This window comes from Orbicella franksi, chromosome 4, assembly GCF_964199315.1.
Source record: "Orbicella franksi chromosome 4, jaOrbFran1.1, whole genome shotgun sequence".
Lineage (NCBI taxonomy): Eukaryota > Metazoa > Cnidaria > Anthozoa > Scleractinia > Merulinidae > Orbicella > Orbicella franksi.
In genome coordinates, this window is record NC_138148.1 from 29632007 (window position 1) to 29659186 (window position 27180).

Sequence of the window (27180 nt, forward strand, 5' to 3'; positions counted from 1 at the left end):
ACGGGACTTGTGACATGAAATCGAGGCTAGCGATCAAATTCCCCACCCTCTATGAGTGGTGATCAAATACCCCGCCCCCGGGAAGACTAAAGTAATCAAATTCCCTCCCCCCGGGACAGGAAAAGGCGTCAAATACCCGGGGGGGATGTTGAAGTTTCGATTTGACTGGTACATTATATGGTTCGCTCCGTGAGCGCGCAAGGTGAACCAAATCCTGCGCTGTGATTGGCTACCAGAGCGGGCAAGATGAAGATATCTTACCCGCTCGGGGCTACCCGCCGTGTCCCGCAAGAAAAAATTTTCCCGAAAGACATATAGTAAATCCTTTATTGACCAAGCTTGCTCGTTCAAGATGGCTGGATATTGCCCTTGTTCTTTTTTTTCCGAGTTTATGTACCTCGGCTCCGTCTCGGTCCATAAACACGCAAAAAAAGATCTTGGCCAATATCCAGCCATCTTGACCTCACGCTCGGCCAGTTCATTTACAAAATAGGATTGAGATTTGCTATGACTCAAGCATTAGAAATAACACATTTCCTTAACACTTTCCATATTTCGATGGAAGATCATATTTTGAATAAACTTTCAAAACACGTATCCACTATCCTACCAAGACTCCCCACTTTTCTTTCAGAATCACTGTTTGTACTAGAACTGTCCAACTGATCTGACCCTGGAAAAAACTTCAATTTGAAGTGAGATGGGAAGTCTGTGGTAAGTTTGGGAAGCTGCCGCTTGTAAGCCCTAGGTTTATATAACTTCGTAAGTGGGGAGTGGGGAGGGGGGTATAAGCAGAATGAAAAAAACCCTTTTTGAAATGAGCTACAGCAGTGTTTAACAAAATACTTTTTTCATATGCTGGTTTTTAATTAAGCTTTAAAACATCATAATACATCGAAAACATTCATTTCAAACTAGAGGGGGGCTTATAATCAGGGGCTTATATTCGGGGGCTTGTAATTGGAATACTTTATTTACAGGTAGATTGGCCTATAACTGTAAGGGCTTTTAAGTGGGAGGGCTTACAAGCAGCAGTTTACGGTGTTCTGTAATTCACTCTTCCTGGGGGTAACGATAAGTGCACAGCTTCCTTCCCCTAGTGCTAATGAAAGCAAAAAAGGGCATATCATTCAGGAAAGGAGCTGTCCTGCCTCATTCATCACAAAAATTCTCACAGTGTCTACAAAGTTATAAAGTGAAAGATTGTGGAATATAGGGAAACAAGAACATTTCCTGATCAGTCTTGTACAAGACAATGTTTTCTAGGATCCAGTACTGGCCACCAGTAACTCTAACCCAGTTCCCACTCTACAGTCTTCATGTACATCCCTTTAAATGTCGTTGAATCTAAGACTGAAGACTGATAAAATCAAACAATGGTGTATTTTTGAGATGTAAAAAATTTATATAAAGGCATTAAAATGTAAACATTCATCATAATGAGCTTCATTAATCATAAACTGTATCTTTGATGCAAAGCTGGAAACTGAAATCTTATCTTATTATGAATCCTATGTTTGATTCTCGCAAAAGTGTAAAACATGACCATAAGCACTTTTGATTTTTAGACTGTATCTTAATATCTCTTGGTGTAAAACTCAAAACAACTAACTTGTTGTAAAGAAAAAAAGATGTAAATAGCCTGAAACAAGAGGACACCTATACATGACCTACTCTTTTCCTACACTACATAGAAACAGTGGAGATTTAAGCTGACAAATTCCACTAAGCAATGTCTGTGTAGCTGGCTAAATTAAAAATTGGCTAATAAGACCCCACCCTTCCCTGTGCTAATTTAAAGCATATTTGGATTTTAAGGGGATGAGAGGCACATTTATAGAGGGGGGGGGGGGGGGGGAATACTGGCATAATAAAGCAGGGGTAGGTTTCCTTGCCACGAAAATAGTTGGAAGATGCAAATATCCAACTTGAATCTAAGATATTTTTCTCAGAGGAGAAATTATTAAGAGGTTGATGGAAATGTCTGTTTTCTCAAGCTCATATATTAATAGTATCAATTAAATGTCATTGAAACACTGAAACAGTGTGTAGATAAAAAGTTTTTGCTTCTTAAGACTTCTGTGATGCCACAAATTCTGGATAATCGATATAGCCATCTTTGTTAAGGTCATCTTCATCTAAAATCTGATCTATCATGTGTCCCATTTCATCATCAGTGTAATGTGGGTTTTTGCCATCGCCATCTTCATCGTGATAATGCGTCATTGCATTCATGAGTTCTATACCATCCAATTTGTTGTTGTGGTCATAGTCATGTAGTTTAAAGTAGTGGAATTGTAAATCTTCATCAGACATTTGTTCATCCTTGAGATCAATCTCATCCTTTAGATGCTCCTTAATATGGCTGCAACATGAAAATAAATAAATAAGCAAATATAAGAAATAAATAAATAAATTCATTACTACAGTCAAACCTCCAGCAATGGCCACCTCTCTTCAACGGCCACTTTTTTTTGCCCTGGTGGACAGTGCATATATTCCCTCTTATTTCAACCTCTCTAAAACAGCCACCTCTCCACAAGGCAATGGCCACTAAAGTGCATTCCAAACTACCAAAATAACCTCTCACAGTTCAAATATATGCTCTTTCATAATATTATATTCACTTACAGGTAATGTCCAGTTTCTCAGTAACTGATGAACAGTGTATACAAAACCCCATTATTTATTGGAAAAGGTCACGAAACTTGATCCATGCCGTGCGTCATTAATCTCTGTTTCTGTTTTATTGATATAAAGTTGCACCTCAATTATCCGGACTCGTTGGGACTAGACGCAATAGTCCGGATAATTGAGGGTGCAGATAATCGAAAATATGAATATTAATGAAGAAGAAAACTGTTTAAATAAAGCAACATTTAATCATGAAACAACACCTTTACAAATTGTTTGGAAAACAATATGGTCTACTGTATATCTTGAACCACTCAACTCTGAGCCAATCAGAACTCATTTGAGTGTTCTTCATTAGTTACAATGCGAGCAAGTGCTGCTTTTGCTCTTTCAAAGCAAAACAAACTCGCTTTTGACTGCACTTTTCAATGCTATAGTTTTAAAAAGAATATTGCTATGGATCTTGATCATGACTAATAAATATTCATGACAAAATTGGGACTAGAGAAAAAGTCCGGATAATTGAGAAATCTGGGTAATCGAGGTACAGATAATTGAGGTTTGACTGTATTTTGATTTCGTTACGTATTTACGTCATGCCACATTAACTATTTTTTGAAGTTGAAATGTTGAGCCCCAAGAAAAAAGCGGGTGTCATACACACCACTACCTCCCCATAACAGCCACCTCTCTGCAATGACCACTTCCCTCTGTCCTCAAGGTGGCCATTGTGGGGAGCTTCAACTGTAACTATATGAAAAAAATTTCAGCATATAGCATTGCTGTATAGTATACTATTTAGGTGATATAGTATTGTTGTATAAAGGTGAAACAATTATGGCGAGCCAAAATACAGCAAGTAAAACTACAGTGACACCTCACACAAAAACAATGTAACGGTTATCATCCCTGAGTGCATCGTTGAGTTATAAAAGAATGCAGGAATTTTTAAAAATTTTAGAAAAGTGCAAAGAAAAGTGTAAGAAACAGCAAAACACTTTTGCAGCTCTCAAGTTTAGGCAATTGCTTGCACGTTGTATAATGTCAAAGTATAAAAAAATTAGTGTGATCCAAATGATTCAGGGGGTTACAGAAAACCTGTTAAGCTGGTCTTCTGGACTAAAAGTATAGACATTGTGAGATGTTCAGTGTTTTTTTCAGGTGTTATTTGTACTCTATTTGCTACTAGTCCCTGCAGTTGCACAAAAGTTATGAATAAATAGTTATCTCTTACTATTGGCCGAACGCAAGGACCTTACAGGAGAATATTGGTCTAAGTGAGGTCTATACAGAAATGACCGAGGGCCAATGTTCCCCAGAAAAGCTCAAGCAAGCTAGGTTAGTAAGTAGTTTATAATAATATTATTATTGCACTCCATGGAAGTTGCAAATTTTGAATTTGCCTGCTTTTGAAAACAAAATATACACAGCTTAGACCACTTCCATGAAAACGGTCTGAATAGCAAAGTCCCACCCAGTAAAGAACCAATCAGACTACCTTGCCATATAATAATACTACAGTATTGATACACTTTATGCCATGAAATTAAAAAAAAGGAAAAAGTTATAGCAAAATTTACAATATGATATGAAGGTAACTCAAAATCTTGCATTTAAAACAACTCAAATTGTTGTAATTGAAATGACCTAGAACTAGAAATATTGCCTACTGATACAAATTGGCCAAATATATCTAAATTAGCTCAAAGTAATTCTCGTATGTACACGTGTATTCAAAAAGCTCTCTGGATTATACCATTTAGTCCTAAAGCTGATTTCGTCGGTTGCAACCCGAACTAAAAAAGAAGCAAGTGAACTAAAACTCAATTCGTTAAGTTAACTTATCAGTAATTAACTCTATGAATCGGTGACTGAGATAACTAAGACATAAGCGTAAATATTATTTAAGCTTACTCTAGCCTAAAATACTTCGTACTTACTCTTTGTCGTGTGTGACTTTTGAATCGTGTAAAGGGTTGTGTTTCCCTCCAGCTTGACTGTCGTCAGAAACAACAAAGCAGAAAAGGGTAAAGAAAGCTACAAGTCCACATGCACATCGAATCGACGACATTTTCATGGCACTAAAAACTGTGAATAAAAATTATTTTTCGTTCACGAGTAATCTCGATTCTCCAAACAAAAGTAAGGCGCGGTTCCCAATTCCCAAGACGGAAGTTGACACCAGCCCCTCTCTACTCAATCGTTTGGCCTGGGCACAGGTATCCCAAACTCGGAACGGCCAACCATAAAATCAGTGGAATTCCGGAGTCCGAAATTATTGAAATTGAGAATAACGACAGAAACAATTCACTTCAGCAATGTCCAGTTCATAAATATAGCAAAAAGAAAAAAAAAAAGAAAAAAAAAAAAAAGAAATGTTATTGTTGTTTGCTTTACTTCAACCACAAACTGTAACTGTAAAAACATGACTAGTTTTGATCTACCTCCTACTGTATGTGGCCCGGTACGTTGTGCAAAAAGTGGATAACGCCATCCATTGGATAAATCATTATCCAGTCAGGGTTAGTGATTTTTCGGGTTGACAGAATTATCGTAAATCCTTGGGCGCGTTCCATTGGAGCAGAAATTCCGGTTTGAATTTCCGAAATTTTCGTATGCCGAACGGAACGGTATTTCCCAGGTGTCACGAAAACTCAGACCCCGAAAACTCAGACCTCAGACCCATCGAAATTAAAAACTCAGTTGTTATCACCTGAATTGCTCTACGGTCACGCAATGTTAATAGGCAACAGCCAAGATGGGGCGTAAAGGTAAAAACACGTCACAAAAAAAAAAAAAAAAAAAAAAAAAAACACGTAAAAAATACGTAAAGGTCGAACCGATTGAACCGCCATGTCTGGTCTCGAAATGCGAGCGAACGAACATTGAAAATTGGCGCGAAGGCATAAACTAAACCAGGCGGTATCATGAAAAAAATAAAAATAAATAAATAAATAAATAAATAAATAAATAAATAAATAAATAGAAAGAATAGAAGTGTTTGGTTTGAAACTTACTGTTTCCTGTAAGAAATATTCACTATTCCCGTTATAAGTTGGTTCGCAGACATGGCTATCTCAATGTACTCTTTTTCCTTTTTTTTTTTTCTAAATTTTGTTAATTTCTACGGGTTGCGTGCCGAGTGTCACGCAACGCACATAAAGTCAAAAAGCAGATTGCGATGAAATCTCCGTGTTTTCACTTTAAGCTCAAACGAGTATGTTTCAGAGAACAACACTTTTTTTTTGCTGCATACGATTGCATAATAAAGGTCTGTTTTGAAAAACAGTGTCGGCTGCTGTTCGGTTTCTGTGATATCCAGAATAATCAACGTCTCGGCAAGGGTTATCAGCCTCAGCCTTCCGCCTCGGCTGATAACCCCTACCTCGACCTTGATTATTCTGAATATCACAAAAACCTCATCTAATAATTGTTTATTGATTGGTTGATGGTAAAGATTACTCTTATCGTTAATCCCTCTCAAGTTATTTTTAGATCATCCCCGGCTTAAAAAATCCTAGAAGGGTGTGGAGATAGCCAATCATATATGACGCGGAAATACTCGAGACAATCCTCAATTGCATTTCCATACCCATGGAATGTTTCATAAATACTCCGCACCTCGGCGACTGGAAATGCGATGAAACACTGTCACAGTCTTCTTTATAATGAAAGCGTCCGAGCTGGATGTTCACGAAAAAAGTAAGAAAACAGGGCGCTTTGAATAACACCACACTGCGAGCCCTCCCCCTACCAAAAAAAATATATGTATAGCACCCTTTCAAGACTCTGAATTCCTTACTGTAAACATCAAGCCGCTAAAAATTGACGGGGAGAGGAACAGGAGTGAACCGAGTTGCTTTACTAATAAGAGACTACTTTTCTCCCTACAACAGATTCCATCCTTAACCAGCATATACCCCAACAAACAAAAGTGGATACCAGCGTTTTTTGTTAAGAATATAAATCAAAGTAGCTGCAATTAAATTATAATAAAATAACAGTTTTCTGTAAGTATAGTAAATACACTATTTGAAATACTAACTAGTAATATGTATCGTGTGGTAGTTTGCTTCCATCTTTTACGAGAGGCTCAATAATATAATTACATTTGCTTTTAGAGGATAATTTGTTTTTTGAGTATAATAAAAACGCAAATGAAATCCAACGGATCTTTTGGTATTTCTGAAATGCAATAAAATATTTGTTTTGGGGAGTAATAAAATATACACTAATCTTAAAAAAGGCAACGCAAAAACATCGTTTTTCTTGTAAAGAATGATGAAATAAAAACAAAAATGCCAATCGCAGTATGATTTCATACATCAACTATTTACAAAAAAAAAAAGACTGAAATACGCTATATTACAATTTGGTTATCATAGAGATGTCATTCATTATTGCCATGGAAATCATAGTGACGTCATTCATCGTTGTCAGGGTGATTATGATGACGTCACTCATCTTGATCTTGCGTTTGAATTCAAAGACATGCAGTGTCGCGAGAGACTCACTGGCTTGCAGCCCTTGCTTCTTTTGATGAGCTGTCTGCAGCAGCTCCATCCTTTATTCACCACATACTCTCCAAGATGGCGCGTCACAATGCAAGTTCTCGTTTTCATGGTTGCACGAGGAAGAAACAGCTGACATCTGCTGCAGCGGACCTCCTCGAGTTGTCTTGTCAGCGTACGTAGGCACTGGGAAAGACTTTTGATCTTGTCCTCGTGGACGCGCAAGTTCTCGCGGACGCGCGCGGAATCTTGTATCGCGCGTTGGTAAACGACGCGGAACATGGATTGATCCAAGGCATTAAAGAGTCCAGGTTTCTTGTCTAGCGCCCAGTCTAAATCTGCAATACCAGTTTTCTCTAAGCATCTGTGCTCAATTAAAAGACGACTAGACTCGGGAAAATTGTGCTCAGTTCCTTCTTCATTCCATAGAACGACTATTCTGAGCTTGTCTCCTTCCTTGAAAACACCGTTTTTTGTCCCAAGCTCCAGAATTGATGAAACAAACTCCGAATCAACAATGCTTCGCCTGAACAGTGGAGAAATAGCAAAGACTTTCCACTGAGTGGCAAAATGCTCGGCGGCCTTGCTCAACAATTCCTCCACGCCCAGAAAATTCGCATTTTGGATCGTATTGAAGATTTCATGAGCTTCAAAGAGCGCGCCATCTGCAATACCCGAGTACATGAAGTGCAATATGGGCTCTGTATTTCCAGGCGCTGGGAGGTGAATGGAAATCAAGTCCATGGTTGTCTCGCGGTAAACGCCGCAAAGCAAAGCTCGGAAATACTGACTTCTGAGAATGAGGTACTCGGTGTGGCAATAAAACCGTTCAGAATTGAAGCAAATAATTTTGTCAGCATGTTCCGGTTGATTCACGAACTGCAACGCGGCTTCTCCGTCCACTACGTTAAATGTTCCAGATTCGCTCCGTTCCGTGATAACGACGCGGTTTTGAAGCACGTGGACCTTGAGCCCGAAAGCGGAAAGCTGGGACATTAAACTGTTCAGTGCATCTTTCATTTCACATACAAGCTGGCCATTGGGAATGTCCTCTCCTGGTTTTGAATCCTCCATCGTACAGTTATCTCCAAAGCCTGCTTCAAACAGTTCAGGAAACCTTCCCCAAATGAAAGTGACCTCGTGACTAGTAGCGTACCACCTCTTATAAACATATTGTGCGACATTTCGCTAAGAATCGAAAGCGTGAGAATTCATCTATTGTAATAACGAAAAACTCGGGCGTGGTTCATTCAAAAGTGCTATTCAATTCAGAAAGCCTGGAAAAAACACTGGAGCCCCAACATGACTGCGTGAACACCCACGCCCGGTCCACACTACTCCGCAAGAATTTGAAAACACATGTTTCACTCTGAAAACACATCAAATGTTTTCTGTCTAAACAGGAATTTAAAAACGCAACAATCACCGGTCATTCTGCATTTGTGTTTGAGGAAAACTCGATCAGGGAAATCAAATGATTATCAGTGACGCAATCGTTTTCGAAAAGCTCCATTTTCAAAATGTTTTCCGCCAACACAAAACGGAAAGCCATTGCTTTTAAATTCGTCCGGTTTGAAGAGCGTTTTCGAAAAGCTCCGTTTTCGTGACGGATTAGAGTGGACGGTAGGCTTAATCGCGGAAATTAAGCTGCGTTTTCAAATTTCTCCGGCGTCAGTGGGAAAACAGACAAGGTTAAACGAAGCGAAGCCGTGCCAGACAAGTACATTGCGCTGCTATCAATAAACAATTTTTTCCATTACGCCCAAACCAAGTGAAATTTTTAAACTTGTTTTCTCAACTCCTTTCAGAATGAAAATCTGTTTCGTAGGTAGAACGGTGTTTTTCCCTGTGTATACTGTTCAAATACTACAGGGGACTCCAAGGTTTTCTCTTCGATACTTTAAAACGCTATTTTAGGCAATGTAGGTTAATTTTGAGCTGCGCTATGAAATTTCCTTCAGTCTTTCCGAATTTATTAGGGCGTTAAGTCCATTTCCCAAAAACCTTAGGCTTTATCGCCTTTCCGAAAATCATAGCTGTCCTTTTTTCGAGATATTTATCACTCCGAAAAGAAAAGGCGTTAAATTTCTCATATCACGAAGGCTCGAGGCGACAATTTTCTTAGGAAAATCGGAGGGGATTAAAGGACTTCCGAACAGACACTTTATCAAAATGATGCATTGGGTGCCCCTGTGTATACTGTTTAATTAGGTAAGGTAAAGTCTGCATGCGAGCCAAGTGGCTCATCACGCCGACGCTTATTTCCAGTTTCTGTAGCATGAAGCGACTAGGGATATTTCTACTCCCCCCTGGAAGGGACGGTAGTCCATCGCAGGGTTACCCCCCAGCATTAAATCCGCCTGTGAGAGTAAAGTGTTTTGCCCAAAAGCCCAACACAATGTCCCCGGTCAGAGCTCGAACCGGGACCGCGCGATCCAGAGATGAGCGCACTAACCATGAGGCCACCGCGCCCCCAACGAGATAGAAATAAGTGTGTTGATTAGAGCGGTTTTTAATTGAATGTCGTAAACCCAAAACCAAACCAATTACAAACCAGTTAGACTACTCAGTCAATCTCAGACCGTAGTAAAACCAAAACCACAACCAAAGTAATTGCCTGATTACTTTCAAAACTCAAATGAAAACCGCTCTATTTAGCAAAAGGAATAACGCACTGTTGAATGTGAAGAAATAAACAGACTTTATTAAAAGTTTAGGGTCTGTGTGGGGTTCAACTGAAAGCTGACAATAGACCATATTTGTAATCTCGGTATTGGACTGCAACTAGCTTGCAATTGAGGCTAATGCAGGAAGTCTTTTCAAATGTACATGACATTAATTTCTTCTTAATGATATTCCCCCACATGAGCCTCTATTGCAAGCTAGTTTCAGTCCAATCCCAAGAATACGAATATGGCCTGTTGGTCCAATTTTAGACAACAAATGATGCTTTTTCAACTGACAACTGAGATCTAAGACGTGTAAACATTACTGATAGTTGAGAAATGCAATGAAATTTGCACCGATGGCTGAGGCTATAGCACCCCTATCTAGAACCTCTATTTTAAAAAGCTTTCTTACAAACGCTGGAGATTGATCAAGTTCAGGGGTTTCATCAAGGGCCAGCACCAGGCAAATTGACAGGCTGTGAGGGTGATTTTGCTCGCCTGGTTTGATCATTAAGAGGAAAGTTTCTGTTATATTAGAAGTCCACAGTTCAAATAGTTTTGCCCACCTGTGAAAACCTGTTGCCCTCCTGCTGAAAACGTTAATGAAACCCCTGATCAAGACATTCAAGCTAAGAAGGGCGTGTTCAGCTCAGATCCTATACAATAGAACATGTCACTGTTCTGTGAAATGTAACCAAGCCTTTGCATGGAAACGAGGTTTGGGCCCACTTTATTATGATAGAGATGAGAAACTAGTTAGTGTGATAACAGCATAATTTACATTCGAAAAGTAACAAATTGTGTTTCACAACAAAGTCAACTCTAGCCTTGTCTCTGTTGAAAGGCGTGACCACCAAGCATGGAAATCCAAATTGGGCCATTTGAACTTGCTTAGAAAGATTGAGATTTGGTTTAGTAAGTGAGGGGGAACCTTAATTTTCATTCTTTGACAACACTTGGGGATTCAATGGATTTTTGACCCTAAAAATTGGAACATAGCTTCCTGAGTAAACCATTTGTAATTGACCTACAAAATACTCAAGCTTTGCTTTGATAGTGGTATTTGAAATGTTTGGGCTGGTACATAAACATGACCAGTTTAATATAGTCAATTTCCAGGTTAAATGGACCAGTGTTGTGGTCTGCTAATGTGAAACCAACTGTGCGTATTCTTGGAAAATACATCTGTTGATCTTGTAAGTATCCCGCATTGGTTAGAACAAACTTTGTGAATGGCAGCTGTCAAGAGATGCAAATTCAAAAGGGTTAGAAACTTGGACATAACTGCGTCATGGGAAAATGTTATTGTGCTGATGCAGGCAGGAATGATTTTTGTTTTTTGTTAGTTGACTAGCTGGTGACAAATGACAACAAAAGTCACTGGATGGAAAGTGTAGTGACCAAAGAAATCTAGTTAACCCAGCTACATTAGCCACTCACTGAGACAAATTCAGGACTGCAAATAACAGTCAGCCATCAGAAAATGGCCAACTGAAATTGGCTAATGACAAAATCCAAGCTATGGCCTAACACTATGAACAGTGGATTTTTCTTCTTTTCTTTATTTTTCAGATTAATTGACAACTACATTAGGCAAATTGGCCATATTCCAACTTTCTTAACATATATGCTCCTTGTCTGGAATGTGGTTTGGTATAAGTTGTAACAAAAGGGGCCTCAAGATTGAATTATGAGTATGAATTTTGAATTTTAAACCAGTGACATTTCCAGAGCCCTCGCTCTTCATGTTTATGTTGATTTTATGTAAAGAGGGTACCTCAGGGAATGAGATGGGTATGTGACGAGATAATGTGAAGCCTGCAAACTAGAATTAGAAAATCTTGCTTGTACTCAATCTTGTAATCATACTCAAATTTAAAGTCCCCTTATTATGAATCAAAAGCGTTAAATATTAATGGAACTAAAGAATAATGTCACATCACATGCAATATCCATTTTGTTCAGCCAAGGCAACACAGAGATGTCATCAAAAATGTGCCTTCAAAAAAATAGTTATTTGCAGCCCTGCAATTCTCTTACAACATAGAGATGAGGTCTATCTTACCCTCACTATCTCCCAGTATGGTCCTCCTCTTGTGTGAAAAAAAGACTGATGTATATCATCATCCCTGATGCCCTTTGTCTGAACATTAAGTGTATAGGTTCTACCGTCTCCTCTTAATCTTACAACAATACCATCATAATCTGCTACTTCATTTGCTGTCACATCTCCTTTCCTATCCTGGATAACAAGAAGAGAAAGACACAATTTAATGTATGATGTAATGTTTTTTCTTTTAGAGAGCACAGTCTAGCTTTGACTCATGCAGCCCCTTAGGAAAGAGAGGAGTGACTTACCTTTTTTACTTTCTTTCTTTACTTGAAAACCGCAAAAATGATAACCTTAACCCATCTTACGTATGGAGAGGTTAACTTCTGCGGTCTCCTTTACAACAGTCAAGGCCAAGTTCCCCCTAATAGCAAGTACAGAATTGCAAGCACGTGTAACGTGGTATATGGTTTCGTTGAGAAGAATGGGACAATAGGACTCCCGGGGTAAACTAGCTTACTTATAGACTCAATCAATGGAAGTCAGCCTTTACAAAAACACTGTCCACTTCCCGGTACATTAATTTTCATAGCTCAAAATCAAGAGTTGTTGAGAAAATGGAAATAACTCATGGCTCAGAATTCCACCTTGGGTACCAGGGCAGCCCAGGCCCGCCCAGGCCCCCACTCGGGTGCTTTCCAGTTTGTACCTTAATCATGAAAATTATGTAACCTTGAGCTTAAATTTTGCATACAGTACTAGATGCGCCACAAAACTTACCCTTTGTGGCTGTGATCTGATAGAGCACATACCACTGTATTTAACATTCGTGGCTGCGGGTAATTCAGTAGAAATATTCCCTTTAAACACAGCTTTTCCGCCTGGACTTCGTACAAACTCGGCTGTAGATTTGCCACCAAACTGCTCATCTGTGATAAGCGTCCATTGCTCCAGGGTTTCCTTATTTCTAAAGTTCCACAAAACTTCTGAATACTTGAAATTCGCCATAGGATCTGGAAACACGGTTTTCACGACAGTTTTTACAGCTGGTTTTTGGAAAAAACCTTTGACTCCTTTGATAATACCTCCTCCAGACGCCATGTTGAATTTTGTCCTGATACCCAGGCTATCGCGTTGCATTGGTTTTCCATGGAGAGGATTGGTGACTATCTCCTTCAAGATGGCGGGCGTCTGCAGAGGTTGTAAGACACTCCGCCTAAGTTCAACCCTAAAAAAATGTTTTGGTCCTAACTTCATTACATCAAAATTCAAGTATACTATTCCTGCTGCCTTCATCTCTAGCGTCAGCTTTCTTGGGTATCGGTACTCGTCTGAAGATCGCATATCCGGAGGCATTCTGTGGCAGCGAGGTTCAAGACCTTTCAGATCAACGCACCGATCCACAACGTTCCACTTTCAGCATGGCAGGGAAGAACTCGACCAAACAAAACCAGGGACTGGGAAAATAAAGGCGAAACTCGAAAAAATGAAAGAAATGGTAAGTGGCCGGGGCTTAGTTCGGGACTTGCTAAATTGATGGACACGGAAATTCGAAATCGACAATCTTATCGATGCATACGAGGGGCCTTATGGCTTCGGGATGCGGGATATTTTGGTAAAAATTAACGGGATACGGGATATTTTGGGGAAAAAGTTCATGAGATATGGCATATTAATTAGTAAATAAACCCCTTCTGGCGCCTGGTATGTCGGCTGATAATGTCCACGGCTGAGATATTGTCCAAAAAATGAATATTTGGCTGAGAAGTGAAACTTCAAGGGTAAATGTGAAATTTTGAGGACAATCTCTCAGCCAAGGACATTATCAGCCAACATACCAGCGAGCCAGAAAGGGGTTTATTTATTTTATAACCCTCCCATTAATTTTCTGCATATTTTGTCCACTTTTTTGTACTTATTGGAACAGCTTGGCGACCAGTCATTATCAGCGGAGTCCATGAAAAGAGTTTGTTTTTCTTCCATGAAAAATAATAAAGATGACAAGGTGAAATTCTAGAGCTGGATTTATTATTTTTAGCTTTGTTTCTTTTCAACAGAAACAGTCGCAGGGCAATTATCGACGCAGGCGGAGGTTTTTGCGTGATAACTGCCCAGTAATTTTGCACCACATGATGTAAAGTAGCCAATAGAATTGCGTGATATTTAAGTGTGGGTTATAAGATCAGATATCCCGGGATATCGAGTATGACAATTGTTAATTTTGCAACTGGAAGTAACAGGACACAGGATATTTCAGCAGAAAGTTAACGGGATGTGGGATACATGGAGGCCTCTTATATGACAGAACAGAATTGATTGATACAAAATCAGTTTAACTTTTTACATAGAACTTGTAAGCATTTAGCAGAATGTCCAGTTTTTAGGTTTTAAAACCAGATCACAGGCATAAACTGGCAGCTACTGAGGATGTAATTTTCTTTAGGGGTAGGAAGGTGGGCAGTGTGGGGGAGGGTTAATGAAAACACTAATATTTAAGCCTAAAAGCAGAGCTCCTGATTACAATAAGTTAATGAGGCTTGAGCCTGAAATCCAGCCAAAAACCAGTACCTGGGCAGCAGTTGACTTCAAGAAAACATGTGACCTCAATGAGCTCTGTACTTGAGCCAGTAGTATGGTCACATGATACTGGTCAGCAAACACCTTGTCTTGAGAGGTGTCAATTGACCATAGCATGGATCAAAGATGCATGCTGTTAACCAAGGCTGCATGGCTCAGTCAGCCTATTAGCTGGAGTATGGCCACCATGTTGCGTGACTTCATCATCATCGTGGAGCGTACGCGCCCACAAGTAATACTGCTAGCCATGCTAACCACGAGGAAAATCAATTCATGGGTTTCCTTTTCTTTTCTATATGAGTATGGTGCTTTGCTTGGTGGCCCTTTGGGCTGCCAGAGCTCCATGAAAATTCTAGTTGTAAGCCCCCTTCATGTTTATAGGTCCCCCCACCCCTGGATATAGATCCACCTATGCAAACAACAAAACTGATTCCGGTTTTAACCCCCCCCTTTCCTCTCCCCCCCCCCCCAATAGAAGCCTCTATTTACTTTTAGTGTTTTGATTTGTTAATATACCCCCTCCCCTCACTCAGTCACTCAAAGGTTTTAAGCCCCTCATTTATAAGCCCTCCCAAAACCCCCTATGAAGTTGTATAAACCTAGGGCTTACAACTGGAATTTTATGGTATTAATGTGGAAGGTACTAGACATGTCAGGAATAGATGCATGTGTACATACAAAGTTGAGTGCTTCTGTGACGAGTCAATCTTAATTTATGCTAATTTATGATGCACTTATTAGAATCATTAGTGGTACATGTAAGAGACATGTAATCAAAGCAGGTGACTATTTGAGCTATCCTAGGAAAGGTAGAAAAAAAATACTATCATGGGTGTGTTAGGTAGATACTTGACTTCAAACACCTTCCCAAACTGTGTGCAGCATGCTTGACTTCAACTAGTGACTTCAGCATTTTATGTTTTGAAGAAAGAAGACATTTTCACAATACCAAACCTGCTGTCGACTCTCAGAATACTGGCAGCACCAGTTCTTGGTTACCTGATAGTGACAGGGGACTATGCCAGCTCTATAGCTCTGTTTGGTGTCGCGGGTCTCACAGATATGGTAAGGTGCAACAGGACTTTCAATTGATAAACACCATATATTGTATTTGATTATAATAAACTACTCCCTAACCTAACCTTTTGTATGGAACGAGCTGGGCTCGGTTTGTACTGCCATGACCTCAGGCCAATATTCCCCAGTACAGCCCTTGTGCTTGTTTAGTAAGAGGTTAAAATGTTTTAGTTGGTGTGGTAAACTCGTCCAAAGGCTTGAGTAGACGAGAGATCAAAGTTTTCAACCTCCAGGCATGAAACTCCTGCCTAAGTTATATAAGAATTGGCAGGTATACATTTACCAGGCTACTCTGTCAACAGTTTTCAGCCATTTATTCTCCTAGGTGGAGAGAGGCAGTGTGCTAGAGAGATAAGTGCCTTGTTTGAACTCTACAACACAATGACCCCCACCGGCACTGAAACACAGGACTCTCATTCTAGAAGTCCAACTTAATGATCATTAGGCCGAATGGTTCTGTCATCTGCAGCATTGTGCCTACATGTATTCAGATTTTGCTAGGTCTTGTTGAATTAAATTATAACTTATGGTTACTTTTCTGTTCATGTTATAGCTTGATGGATTCATAGCAAGAAATTTTGCAAACCAGAAGTCAGTATTGGGAACAGTCTTAGATCCATTTGCTGACAAGATTTTGATGTCAGTGGTGACTGTCTCTCTTACCGTGGTGTCTCTCTTACCTGGTAAATATAGCTGCAATAGATGCTGGAATGATTACCAGTAGTGGTGTTACTGGTGGAAGCCTGAGATGACCAAAATAATTGAGGAATTTAAGAGAATAAAATTTATTTGATAGTGATTTTTTAGAACAATTTGTGGCTCTTTAGTGATGAGTGAGGTTATGTTAACATTATGGTGAATTAGAAAAACAAAGGGCACTTTCCATTCAATCAAAAATTCTGGAACTTTCAAAATGCTGGCAAATGTTATGAAAATTTATTGGAGAAGTTTCTGGAAAATTCCAAAAAATTATGGTAAAAGTTCTGAAATGTGAACTATTTGACTGAAAATTCCAGAAATCTTGGTAAGAAAGTCAAATGCAATGGAGATTTCCAGTAAGAAATTTCTGAAAATTTGGGTATACTTTGTGAGGTTGACCTTTCTATAGGAAATTCGGGAAAATTCTGTTCCAATCACCACTAGAAATTCAAACCAGAATTTTTGGTTGAATGGAAAGTGTCCCAGGTTACGCTGTAACGTTTTTGTTTTTCTGTAGTTGCTCTGACTGCATTGATTCTGAGCCGAGATGCTGTGCTGGTCAGCTGTGCATTCTACTTCAGATACAAGTCTCTTCCATCGCCAGTAAGTCTGGTTGATTGTGACAAATACAAAAAAATTAACTATTCAAACCAGAAGTGTAACAGTTCTCATGAGCTTGCAATTCTATTTGTCATTATAGTGTCTGCAGCTGTTATTGTTTTGGGTCTAGAAGCACTGTTTCTGTATTTTGTTTTTAATTATTGTTTCCTCAGAGGGTATCAAGCCATTTATGTGAGACCTTGCAAGCTGCAACCTGATTCATTAAAAGCCTACAGTAGTTAATTAACTGTTGAAACCATTTGCAAGCTTGGTAAAACTAAGCATGCAGCATATGTCTATCAAAGCCCTTCTTCCTTCTTGAGATGGGAAGTTGAAAATTATGTGCTGCCAGTTGAATGGGAAGAACTTCGAAAGGCAACTTACAATCTATTTTCTTTGGTATAGTCATTTGTAAAATGTGTCTGGTTGGTTAAGTTAAGTAGTAAAGTGGTTTTTTATTTTGTTTGTACCAGGCTGTATGTAGAGAATTTCGAACCACTGCTCAACAAAGCCAAGCAAATGCTAAACCTAGTAAGCTAAAGCTATAATAAGAAACTTTTGATAGTCAGCTGAACCTAATGTAAACAACAGAGTCTACTCTCCTGCTGTCTTGCTTACTTCTGTTACACTGAAATATAGTTTTGTTGGTAGGTGTTTGTGTTTTACACGTGTCCTAAATATATTTAATGTAATTTTTTGTTATGTACAGAAAACAATTTCCAGATATTTCGATTTTAACTTTCCCACAGTGGAACTACGACCAAATCTCCTTGGCAAGGTGAGTTGAAGTGAGCTGTTCTCATGTCTAGTTATGTCAGTGATCGATTGACATCAAAGTTCTTTTGTTGATAATCATCAGTACCAGGTTTATCCATGCAGGTGATGAAAAAAATGTTACTGATCACTATCACAAAGGGGCTTTTTCTGCTTTATGTATAGTTTTTTTTGTATCTAACTGTTGAGAACAATGATCAATACAAATGCGTAAACCTACACCACAATGCTGATTGGTGTTATGGGTAGTTCTATCTTCAATCTTTCAATCTTTTTTTTAGTTCCTCAATTTACATTTTAATTTACGGTTAGACTGATCTAATTACAAATGTAGTTGTAATAGTTTAGCTTTGCATGGTTGAGGTTCATGGTGTTTCAGCAAGAGAGAAGGAGAAAGCATGAAATACACATGTGTGTGCTGTTTTTCTTTTATCAAACTGAAGCCGGCATCTTGAGCTTTAACCAAGCAACAGTAAGCCTCGGTAATACCTTTTGACATTATTGCGTGCACTTTAATTTACACTCTTTTTAGGACAGTCTTTCTGGAATCGACTGTACGTAATTAATGAGGAATGTTTGATGGCTGTAGGTGGACAAATTTTTTTACATAGTATTTATATTTTGTTTTGTTTTAAGGCCAACACTGTTTTACAACTTGCTCTTGTTGGCTGCTCACTGGCTGCCCCTGTCTTTGGATTTGTGGATCATCCCCATTTACAATATCTTTGGTGGGTAACTTTCCTACCTTGTACATAACTTTACTGTTTGAACAATTAAGTGTTAGAACCCAAAGATACAGGATCAGATGGTCAAGCGCTAGCTGGGGCCCTTGTGTGTCCAGTTCTGTGACAATACACTTTACTGCATGGTACCTCTCTCTGGACAACCAGGAAGAGATTTCCAAAAATAGCTGTTATATTTTCTTACAACTTCTGTGGCTCACTTTCCTAAGAATTTTCAAGGTTGAAAAGATTTTCTGAAGATTTCCTCTTTTCCAACCTCAGACTGAGGGTTGAGTGTGAGGGGGTTGGGGTAAGGAGTCATTTGGGGAACAATTAAGAATAACACCGATAGAGGTGTTTGGGTAAAGCCATGGTATACCAGAATACCAGAATAACAATTCATTACCTTTTTGAAACCTAAAATGTTATCCAGTGTCAACTTTTTAAAAAAATTGTCAACCTCATCTAAAGCACTGAAATAAAAAAATTTAAAACACAAATCTTCCTTCCCCACCCCCATAAAATGGCATGCAAAAGGGAAGATCTGCTTGCAGAAAAAAATACCCCCCTCGTACAAACTGCACAACCACCCTTAATTCTCCCTCATTCCACCCCCATTGCACTTCCCTCCTCTTCCGCAAGCAACCTAGATGGAAAATACACAACACTTGATTTTTTTAAAACTTTTTTTTTTTGTATATGTATTTCAGGTACACAGTCGCCTGTTCAACTGTCATGTCCAGCATTAGTTATGTTATCAACTTCAAAGCCTCTGTAAAATATCTCAATAAATAAATTAATCAACTATTTTGAATTTCTAAGCGCTGTTTCTTTGATGATTGTTACCCCTTAGGCGTATTTTCCTTTGGAGACTTAATTACCAGTTTGAAAGTACAGCTTATTAGTAATAGCCATGGATGTTTTCGTCTAAGATATTTTTTTGGGAGGAAAAGGGGTGGCGTTTTACTTTCGGGAAGCAGGTCTTAGTGGTAGGAAATTTTAACGAAATTGCTGTCTGTCTTCGCTTGCACCCGATCGCCTTCACCCAAACGATACGGCCGGGTTTTGAGTAATCTTCACTTAAAGAACCGTTTCAGAAGTCTCCGTTTAAATTAAAACGAGCAGCGTTTTCCAAATTTCCAGAATGAACACGTCAAGAAAATTTGCGTTGTGAAACGAAAATGTGTTAGGGCCAACATAACCTTTTGTACTGGCTTTCACAACTTGCAGGAAGGAATTTCTGTTAAGTGCACAAACTTATTTTATTCTCCGTATGCAAATTCAAAGTTTGAAGAAGAAAGACATAGCGGAAAATGCTTTCACATGGAATCACCCGCACTGGAGCGAGGAAATTACCCATTGTCCTTTTTGTAAAACCTACCAATTGAGTAACCACACGCACGCACGAAGAGATAGGAGATAAGACAACGAATTACAATTTTTGTTCAATGGTGTGGAAACTAATTTAATACCGCGTATATTACCATATTGATAAGTGAATTTTATAAGCTACTGGCGTGTAATCCTGGGAAACGGCTCTGAGGCAACGCAAAGAAGGAAAGAAGAATGGTTTTACTCCCAGATTTCATCAACGTGTGTGTTTTGTCTCTCGCTCTCTTCACCTCGATACTTACCGCCGAAGAACCCAAGTCAGCTCTACACGATGCCAAGGTCACCCACGATAGAGAGTAAGTGAATTTATATTAGTCTGATGGTCTGTTTGATGTGCAGGTTTTTTTTAACAACAGCTCAAAGACGAATGCTTTGAGAATCATGTCGGTTTTTGGATCGTTAACGGCACCTTATCAGAATCATGGAGGCCAAAACTGTAACATAGCTGTCAGCTTGCATCGTTTTCGCTGGGTGGTAACCCATTGTCGATCGAAGAGAAGAATATACAAAATAAAAATAAAATTTATTCGAATTCAAGCATAGTTCCCTGTTTATTGAATCGAACGGCGCCAAGCTTGAGGTTTTTGACAGACCCCAGGCGAAATAAAAGGGAGTTTTGCCTTGGATGTCCTATTCTACAGCTGCTGTAACTGAGATCAAGGCCTAACTCGAACGCTTAATATAAGCAACTGGAACAAAATTTTTAAAACCGTTGCTTTTGAAGTAGGCAACTTTAAGCCAGTAAAATGGCACTTAACATACAGAATACTCCTTTCTACTTACATTTGAGGAGATACATATATATTTTTGTTATTATTCAAAACTACAGTAAAGTGCACCTGCCTGCCTTGTAATTTGACAACATATTGCCAACAGCATGACAGGCGAGGCGTGAAGTGAGAAGCGCGAAACGTGTAACGAGATACGGGAAGTGCGAGCCACGCGCGCGTGAAGAGAAAGTTAAAATGTGAGCTGCTGAAAAGGCTTATTATTAAGATAATACTTTAACGCTTATTTTAATCGAGGAGGCAAGCTAGTGAATTTAAATAGCTGATGAGATAAAAGTAAGATAAGGTGGTCAACACTTCTGAATCTCAAGTCTATTAAATTAAGTAAAAGAAATCCGTATATTTTCTTGGTCAAAATGCGATAGATTTGTTATTGTTTTATTTCCCTCTGTGCTGAAAATTTCAATGGGAAACAATTAAGAGGGCACTCGAAAGAAATCCTCTTCAAAATTGCCGTCTTTACCTGAAAAACAAGTTCTCCTTTAGAAATTTCGCCCAGGATTTGAAAATTAGCAAGGTGAATGTGTGGGGCCGAGGTGTTGCGAAGTCACACCAATTATGGGAGAGAGCGTTTTTCTGCCGAATTAACAACCCGTTATGTCAACCATAGGACGTTTGACAATTGTACAAGTTGACTGTATAGTGACTAACTCTTCAATCAACACTTTATGTTATTTATTTCTTTTAGTCACATCAAAGAGCATCTTAAAGACGAGATAGACTTGACAGAAGACCAAATGAGCGATGAAGACCTGATGTTTCACTACTTCAGGCTCCACGATTACGACGGCAACAGAAAACTGGACGGCCTTGAAATCATGCACGCTTTAAGCCACTATCAGAACGAATCAGGAATAACGGACAAGGAATCCACTTCAGAAGAGGAGAATGCGAAAACGGTGGATCAGATTTTAAGCATGGATGACTTAGATTCTGATGGATATATCGACTATCCTGAATATGTTGCAGCAAACAAGAAACACGACGAATTAACGAAGACTGATTCGGCACCGAAACCTGAGTGATTATTGTGCGTGACTTGAATATCATTCTGGTTCACGTGTGTTTAGGACGAGACTAGACCAGTCGCTGAACCTTCCCTCCCCGCCTGGTTTCAACCCCATTTAGAACGATCTCTTTGCCGACGTCATTGTTTACATTTTTCCTCTTTAACATACGACTGGCATCACGCCAGACGCAAATGGACTACAAACATTTAAAGAGCTTGTGACTTTTTGGGTGTAACATTCGAGGAGAAATCGGCTTTCAAAAACTGGGAAATTGCTGGGCGGCAAAAGCGCTGATGAGCTCATACTGATTCTTTGTTACATTTTGAGTTTTTAAACCGCGTTGCACAAAAAGTATTCAATACATCGGGATCAAATTCCTTGGCACAGTTAATCGTGCTGTGCCCTTTCAGTATTCAGAACTAATGTTTTTGTAGCTTCATCAGAAACTGTATCGTTCGTGCTAATGAGGCAAATATCTCTTTTATTGTCTCTTTGCCGCGTGGGGATGGGAGAATTCAGGGTCTAGACTAAAGTGACAGGTGTGCATTTGAAATAATCGTAATAAAAAATCTCTCAACGTGTTTGCTTGACAACGTGTTTGTTTGATGGCAAAGCATGCCAGACACATTGTGAGGTATAAAAGTAAGTCCTGTAAATAAACTAGTGAAATCTCAGTGAAGAAAGCTTGAAATTAGCGGAATGGATCACAAGTAAAATTTGAGCTTGCGTTGTGTCTGTGTTGAGTAACTTACTAGAAATATGAGGGGGTATGAGTACGAGACTGGTCAGTATGACGTCACTGTTACCTTGGTAATGCCCCAAGCCAGATTCTTTTGTCGCTGCTTAGTTCGGGACTTGTTACAATCTCGTTCCCGAAAGAATAATTGATAATAAGGAATATGCGAAAAAACTCAGTAAAATAATCGACTTTTGCCTTTCCAGCGGCCTTTCACGTAGGGGCCAAACCACCCCCCACATGTTTCGTCAGTTCTTGGGTATTGCACATTATTTCGCATTACTTAAAAAGTATTGACTCTTTCTACACCAAACTTGGCAGATGAGCAGGAGACCTATTACAAAATATGGGGTCCCCCCCTTGAGCAAAATCCCCAAATTGGAGCCGTAATTTTGTTCCAGAAAATGCAGCTGTGTTGCACATGTGATATGCCAGATGACTAAAGCACAAATAAAGAAGAAAATCGGAACAAAAAAATTATCCCTCTAGTGTTATTGCGTTAAAATTAGTTTTGTTACGTCATAACCTGTGACGTCACCCGTTTTTTTACTGTTAATACCATCCTAACAAAGTCGAAAATCAAATTTCTAAAACCATGCGATTTTTGACAACATCAAGCTTTCTATTTTTCTAGATTATTAGCCTTCCAAGAAAAAAACTGAAAAAAATAAACCAGAGAGACTGACTTAAGAAGGACAGTATGGTTAAGCAAATTCCGGGGGGGGGACAGCAAAAAAATATTTAATTTACCATATCTCAAAAAATAATCATCATAGCAAAAAACGGTTTCCGGCATTTTACTCCTCAAGTCAAGGCCTTTCCAATGACGTAATCTTTACATCAGATTTTATAAAAAAATTATAGCACGTTTTGGTGACGTCATCAATTATGACGTCATAACCTAACATTTTGTCACAACTTCTAAATTAAAATAAACTGGAGAACAAAGAAAGCTCATCTGCCAAAATTGGTTCAGAAATATATAAACCAAGCAAATATAGCCCTCATGAAACATTAGGGGGGTGGTTTGGCCCCTACGTGTTTATTTGAGTCATGTGAAGTAAGAGCTCAGTTCACGTTTATAGCGCGAATCATACAGCGCACTTTTATATGAATGCCTGTAATTTTATTGACAAAGATTGCTTGATCAAAAGAGATGCATGATGGATTATTGAAAAGAAGGGCAATCCAAGGGAAATGGGGTCTTATTCGAAGTAACGGAGAGTCTTTCAAAATAGCCGAGTTCGAATGAGTCCAAATCCGAATCGGTCCAATTTCCCGACTTTTAATCCGATGACCCTCGAAAATCCGGCGGAAGTCCTTGGCTGATCTCATGAGCTCTTTTGTCATCTTCGGAATTCTTGGAAAGTTCTTGGGCAATATTCAGAATAATTTTGCCTTCCCATGAACGAAATTAACAAACAATACGCACACAACCATCGGTTAACCAATCAGAATACAGTAATTTTCCGATATAAGGAGATACGCTGTCCAGAAGACGTTTACGTTTTTGAAGGAGAAAGTATTTTTGAGGACGTGTTTATCGGAGATCGAAGAAGCTATAAGCCCAGCCGCGAACCAACCGCCTCTCCCCGAATGCAAATTTATAAAGGGGAAACACGTTTCACATGGCGACCACACTGAAGCGAAGGAATTGCCCATTGTTTTTGTAGAACCTACCAATTAAGCTATCATACGTTTACACAAAGGGATCAGACAAAGAATATACAATTGAGCTTTATTTCATAGAAGAATTTCACAGCAACGCAAAGAAGGAAACAAGCAGAACAACGTACGGGATGGTTTTCTTTCAAGACTTCGTCAGTGTGTTGACTTTGTTACTTGTTCTTTTCTCCATTGCACATGCTCATGGAGATCACGACTCGGCCATGCACGAGTCTGCGCACAGCAAAGAGTAAGTGTTTATATCTTCCCTTAACTTGAACACGGAACTTGACCATGTCAAAGAAAATCTAATTTCAACACGATAAGTTTTTACGAAATGATTAGTCTTTCAGTGAAACTAGTACGCCATTTAGGCATCAATGTTTGCCCAAGAAATGCAGGGTACATCTGTCCAAAATTATATTGCACAAAGCAGAGATGTGTATGGTTTTATATTATTTGCTTGAAATGTGGTAAACAGCAGATGCTCTGCAATTTGTTCGTATCTTTGTAGTTTACGTGATATTGGTCTCTGGTCTGTATTCAGATCCCGCCAAAAGGTCCAGCAAAGTAGAAACGACTCACAAAAATTAAAGCTTTCAACGAGTAAAACAATGCTGAATTAATACATTACTATTTCAATTTTATTTACCTGTAAACCATTTATAAACCTGGGGGGGGGGGGGGTACTAATTACGAACGCGTGGCATCTTAAAGGAGCCCAGTCACGGTTTGCGCATATTGAAAAGTTTAGCCTCAATTGGTCGTTTGTAATCCGTGTTAATCTTCTCCATCCGTAGCCATCCTTGTTCCTTTATGGTTTATCATTATCTCTTTGATGTTTTTCTATCTTATTAAACTGTTATTTTCAGGTTTCCTACCATTTAAAGGTAATTTTGTATGTGGCCAAAATAACTCAAAATACCGTGACTGAGCCCCTTTAATTTTTCCGACAGTGCGCATTAATACTACGAGGTTGTAACGCGCAATGCAGTTGAGTTATAAATCTGCAAGCTAGTTTTTCTTCAGAAATTCTACACTGAAATATCAAAACAATCCTCCAGGGTCGAATTATTGCAAAACTCGCCGCAAATTTTCACCCTGGGAGAGAAGCTCTCCAAAAAATTGCGTTATTTATTTGTGTCTATGCTTCCACTTCGGGACAAATTTCGGACAAAAATCTCAGACACTCTGCTGAAACATAGCTAGTGTAAATTGACGCCTACAAAATACCTTTTGGACTAAAACAAAATCTGTGATAATGATAGTTTTACTGCAACCTCAAGGTTTTACAAATACACCGATATGAAAATAAGAAAAATTTTATGCAGCCGTTTTGTATATCTCAAGCATGTGTCTCAACTAAAGTTCGCTCCATAAAGGAAACTAGCGGCTGTAGGCTATTTAACAGTTTTATACTGTACTGTAAGTATTTTCGACTCTTAAAATTTCGGACGCTTACAAAATTTGGATGGTTTTATTTTCGGACACTTTTTTGTGCGAAATTAAAATCGTTCGAAAGTTTTTGCAACTGAGTAATGTAGTCAGTCTTTTTCTTAGTAATTTTTATTGCTCACTTCTAGACATATCAAAGAACATCTTAAAGACGAAGCGGAGGTCAATTTAGACGAAATGAGTGACGAAGAATTTCATTTCTACTACTTCACACTTCACGATCATGACCAGAACAAAAAACTGGACGGTCTTGAAATTCTTTATGCCATGAATGATCACCCAAATGGAACGGATGGAAATCCTTCATATCTCACAGAAGAGCACGGCGCGGAATTGGTGGATAAAGTCTTGGAAAGAATGGACCAAAATTCTGATGGATATATCGACTATCCGGAATATACAAAATCACTGACACAGCATCATGTGCACGAGAATCCTCAGTGATTACTGTAACGGCACCCGTGTGCCTTTTGTGTCACGTCTGTCATGTTTGCGTGACGATTTGAGTTTCCGTCATTACTTTCGTCATTACTTCCCAGCATGCGCTTTAGTTAGTTTTAGTGGTTTCGACCACGCGGTGCCCTTGTAGCCCGGAAAGGCGTAAGTTTTCTGTCGTTTCTCGCATTGTATTTTTCCCCATTTGTTCTCTACCACTCACAGCGTTATGTTATTTCAGTTTTGACAGTTTTACTCTGGAAATAAAGTTGTTCAAGCCACATGGGCCTTTGTTGTTTCTTTTACGAGCACCCGCGCCGGTACAATTACCTACTGCCAATGACATTATTCTCGTACGTCCTAAGAGCTTGGTCGGTGAAACGGGTACCACTGGAAACGAGAATGTATAGGGAATGCATGCGCATTTGAAAACATTGTATCTTATCTGTTAAACCACCAATGCGCTGGTAAATAATAAAATGGGTTTTTCCTGAACATGAATTTTCCTTGTTACTGCTACCGGCTTGACATAAACACCGAGTCAGTACTCACCTCAGTTGAAAACTTAGTGTTCCCAAAGGGAATTGTTGATTTGCTTGAACTGGAAAAGCTTTCTACTTAATATCAAGGGAAGAAAAAAGGTAAGAGGGCTTATTCATATGCACTTAGGAGCACAAGGATTGATTTGATGCTTGTATTGAAGCAATATATCAAACTCGAAAGACCGTGTTTGAACACATTTCCAAACTGACCGAGAAGAGAGCACGCGCAACGGAGCATTTTTAACGAATTTCGAGGTGTTTGGAAACATGGTCAAACACTGTCTTGAGTGTTTGATATATCTTTTCTATCGAAACTAAAAGCCTGAGTAAGATGAAAATGGAGAAATAAATGGTAAAAATCTAAATGGTATTTAAGTTAAGATCGGATATCCAAACGCTGTCACGGTCCTTGATGAATAATCAAACCTATTTCAAAGGACTATGAAACCCAAAGGTATACCCTTATGGTACCCAGGTTTTCTTCGGATAAGGTACCACAAGAGAAAATGACCATGCTCATTTCCCGCATGTTTTCGTGGGGGATTTGTGGGAGATGAAAATGCGTGTAAATCCGCTGAACAAAATCAACCTCATCAGGTTAGCTGATTCTAAAGCTACTGTCCTGCAGCGTCTACACTGCGCCCAGGAGCTGCAGCGCCGGAGAAGTTAGAAAAGGAAGCTTTATTTGTACGATTAGGTCTACCGTCCACACTAATCCGTCACGAAACAGGCGGAGCTTTTCGTTTTCGTGTGAACGGAAAACATTTAAGGTTCCGTCCACACGTATCCGGATATTTTTGAATCCGCAACTTTTTCTTTTCGGATTCAAAATTTTCCCCGTCCA

At 39.1% G+C, this 27180-nt stretch overlaps 6 protein-coding genes across 6 annotated transcripts; 3 read left to right on the forward strand and 3 right to left on the reverse strand.

Moving 5' to 3' along the window:
- Positions 1-1356: 1356 nt before the first annotated feature.
- LOC145483842 (multiple coagulation factor deficiency protein 2 homolog) lies at positions 1357-4974 on the reverse strand. The gene is made up of 2 exons (XM_081462391.1): positions 4575-4974; positions 1357-2365 (listed from the first exon to the last, which is right to left on the reverse strand). The coding sequence occupies exons 1-2, from the start codon at positions 4709-4711 to the stop codon at positions 2071-2073; spliced, it is 432 nt and encodes a 143-aa protein (XP_081318517.1). The 5' UTR covers positions 4712-4974; the 3' UTR covers positions 1357-2070.
- Positions 4975-5526: 552 nt separating this feature from the next.
- Positions 5527-8495, reverse strand: LOC145483839 (uncharacterized). Its single transcript, XM_081462388.1, has one exon. It carries the CDS (start codon positions 8217-8219, stop codon positions 7095-7097), a length of 1125 nt encoding a protein of 374 aa, XP_081318514.1. The 5' UTR covers positions 8220-8495; the 3' UTR covers positions 5527-7094.
- A 1327-nt stretch (positions 8496-9822) lies between these two features.
- On the reverse strand, positions 9823-12883 carry LOC145483833 (complex I intermediate-associated protein 30, mitochondrial-like). The gene is made up of 3 exons (XM_081462378.1): positions 12677-12883; positions 11880-12056; positions 9823-11053 (listed from the first exon to the last, which is right to left on the reverse strand). The coding sequence occupies exons 1-3, from the start codon at positions 12791-12793 to the stop codon at positions 10853-10855; spliced, it is 495 nt and encodes a 164-aa protein (XP_081318504.1). The 5' UTR covers positions 12794-12883; the 3' UTR covers positions 9823-10852.
- A 161-nt stretch (positions 12884-13044) lies between these two features.
- LOC145483832 (cardiolipin synthase (CMP-forming)-like) lies at positions 13045-19115 on the forward strand. Its single transcript, XM_081462376.1, has 7 exons — positions 13045-13362; positions 15369-15506; positions 16072-16201; positions 16735-16820; positions 17527-17595; positions 18228-18319; positions 19024-19115. Exons 1-7 carry the CDS (start codon positions 13045-13047, stop codon positions 19106-19108), a joined length of 918 nt encoding a protein of 305 aa, XP_081318502.1. The 3' UTR covers positions 19109-19115.
- Positions 19116-19878: 763 nt separating this feature from the next.
- LOC145483834 (multiple coagulation factor deficiency protein 2 homolog) lies at positions 19879-22785 on the forward strand. Its single transcript, XM_081462379.1, has 2 exons — positions 19879-20001; positions 21182-22785. The coding sequence occupies exons 1-2, from the start codon at positions 19880-19882 to the stop codon at positions 21516-21518; spliced, it is 459 nt and encodes a 152-aa protein (XP_081318505.1). The 5' UTR covers position 19879; the 3' UTR covers positions 21519-22785.
- Positions 22786-23301: 516 nt separating this feature from the next.
- LOC145483835 (lymphotoxin beta receptor inhibitor-like) lies at positions 23302-26295 on the forward strand. Its single transcript, XM_081462380.1, has 2 exons — positions 23302-24154; positions 25488-26295. Exons 1-2 carry the CDS (start codon positions 24039-24041, stop codon positions 25801-25803), a joined length of 432 nt encoding a protein of 143 aa, XP_081318506.1. The 5' UTR covers positions 23302-24038; the 3' UTR covers positions 25804-26295.
- The last annotated feature ends 885 nt before the right edge of the window (positions 26296-27180 follow it).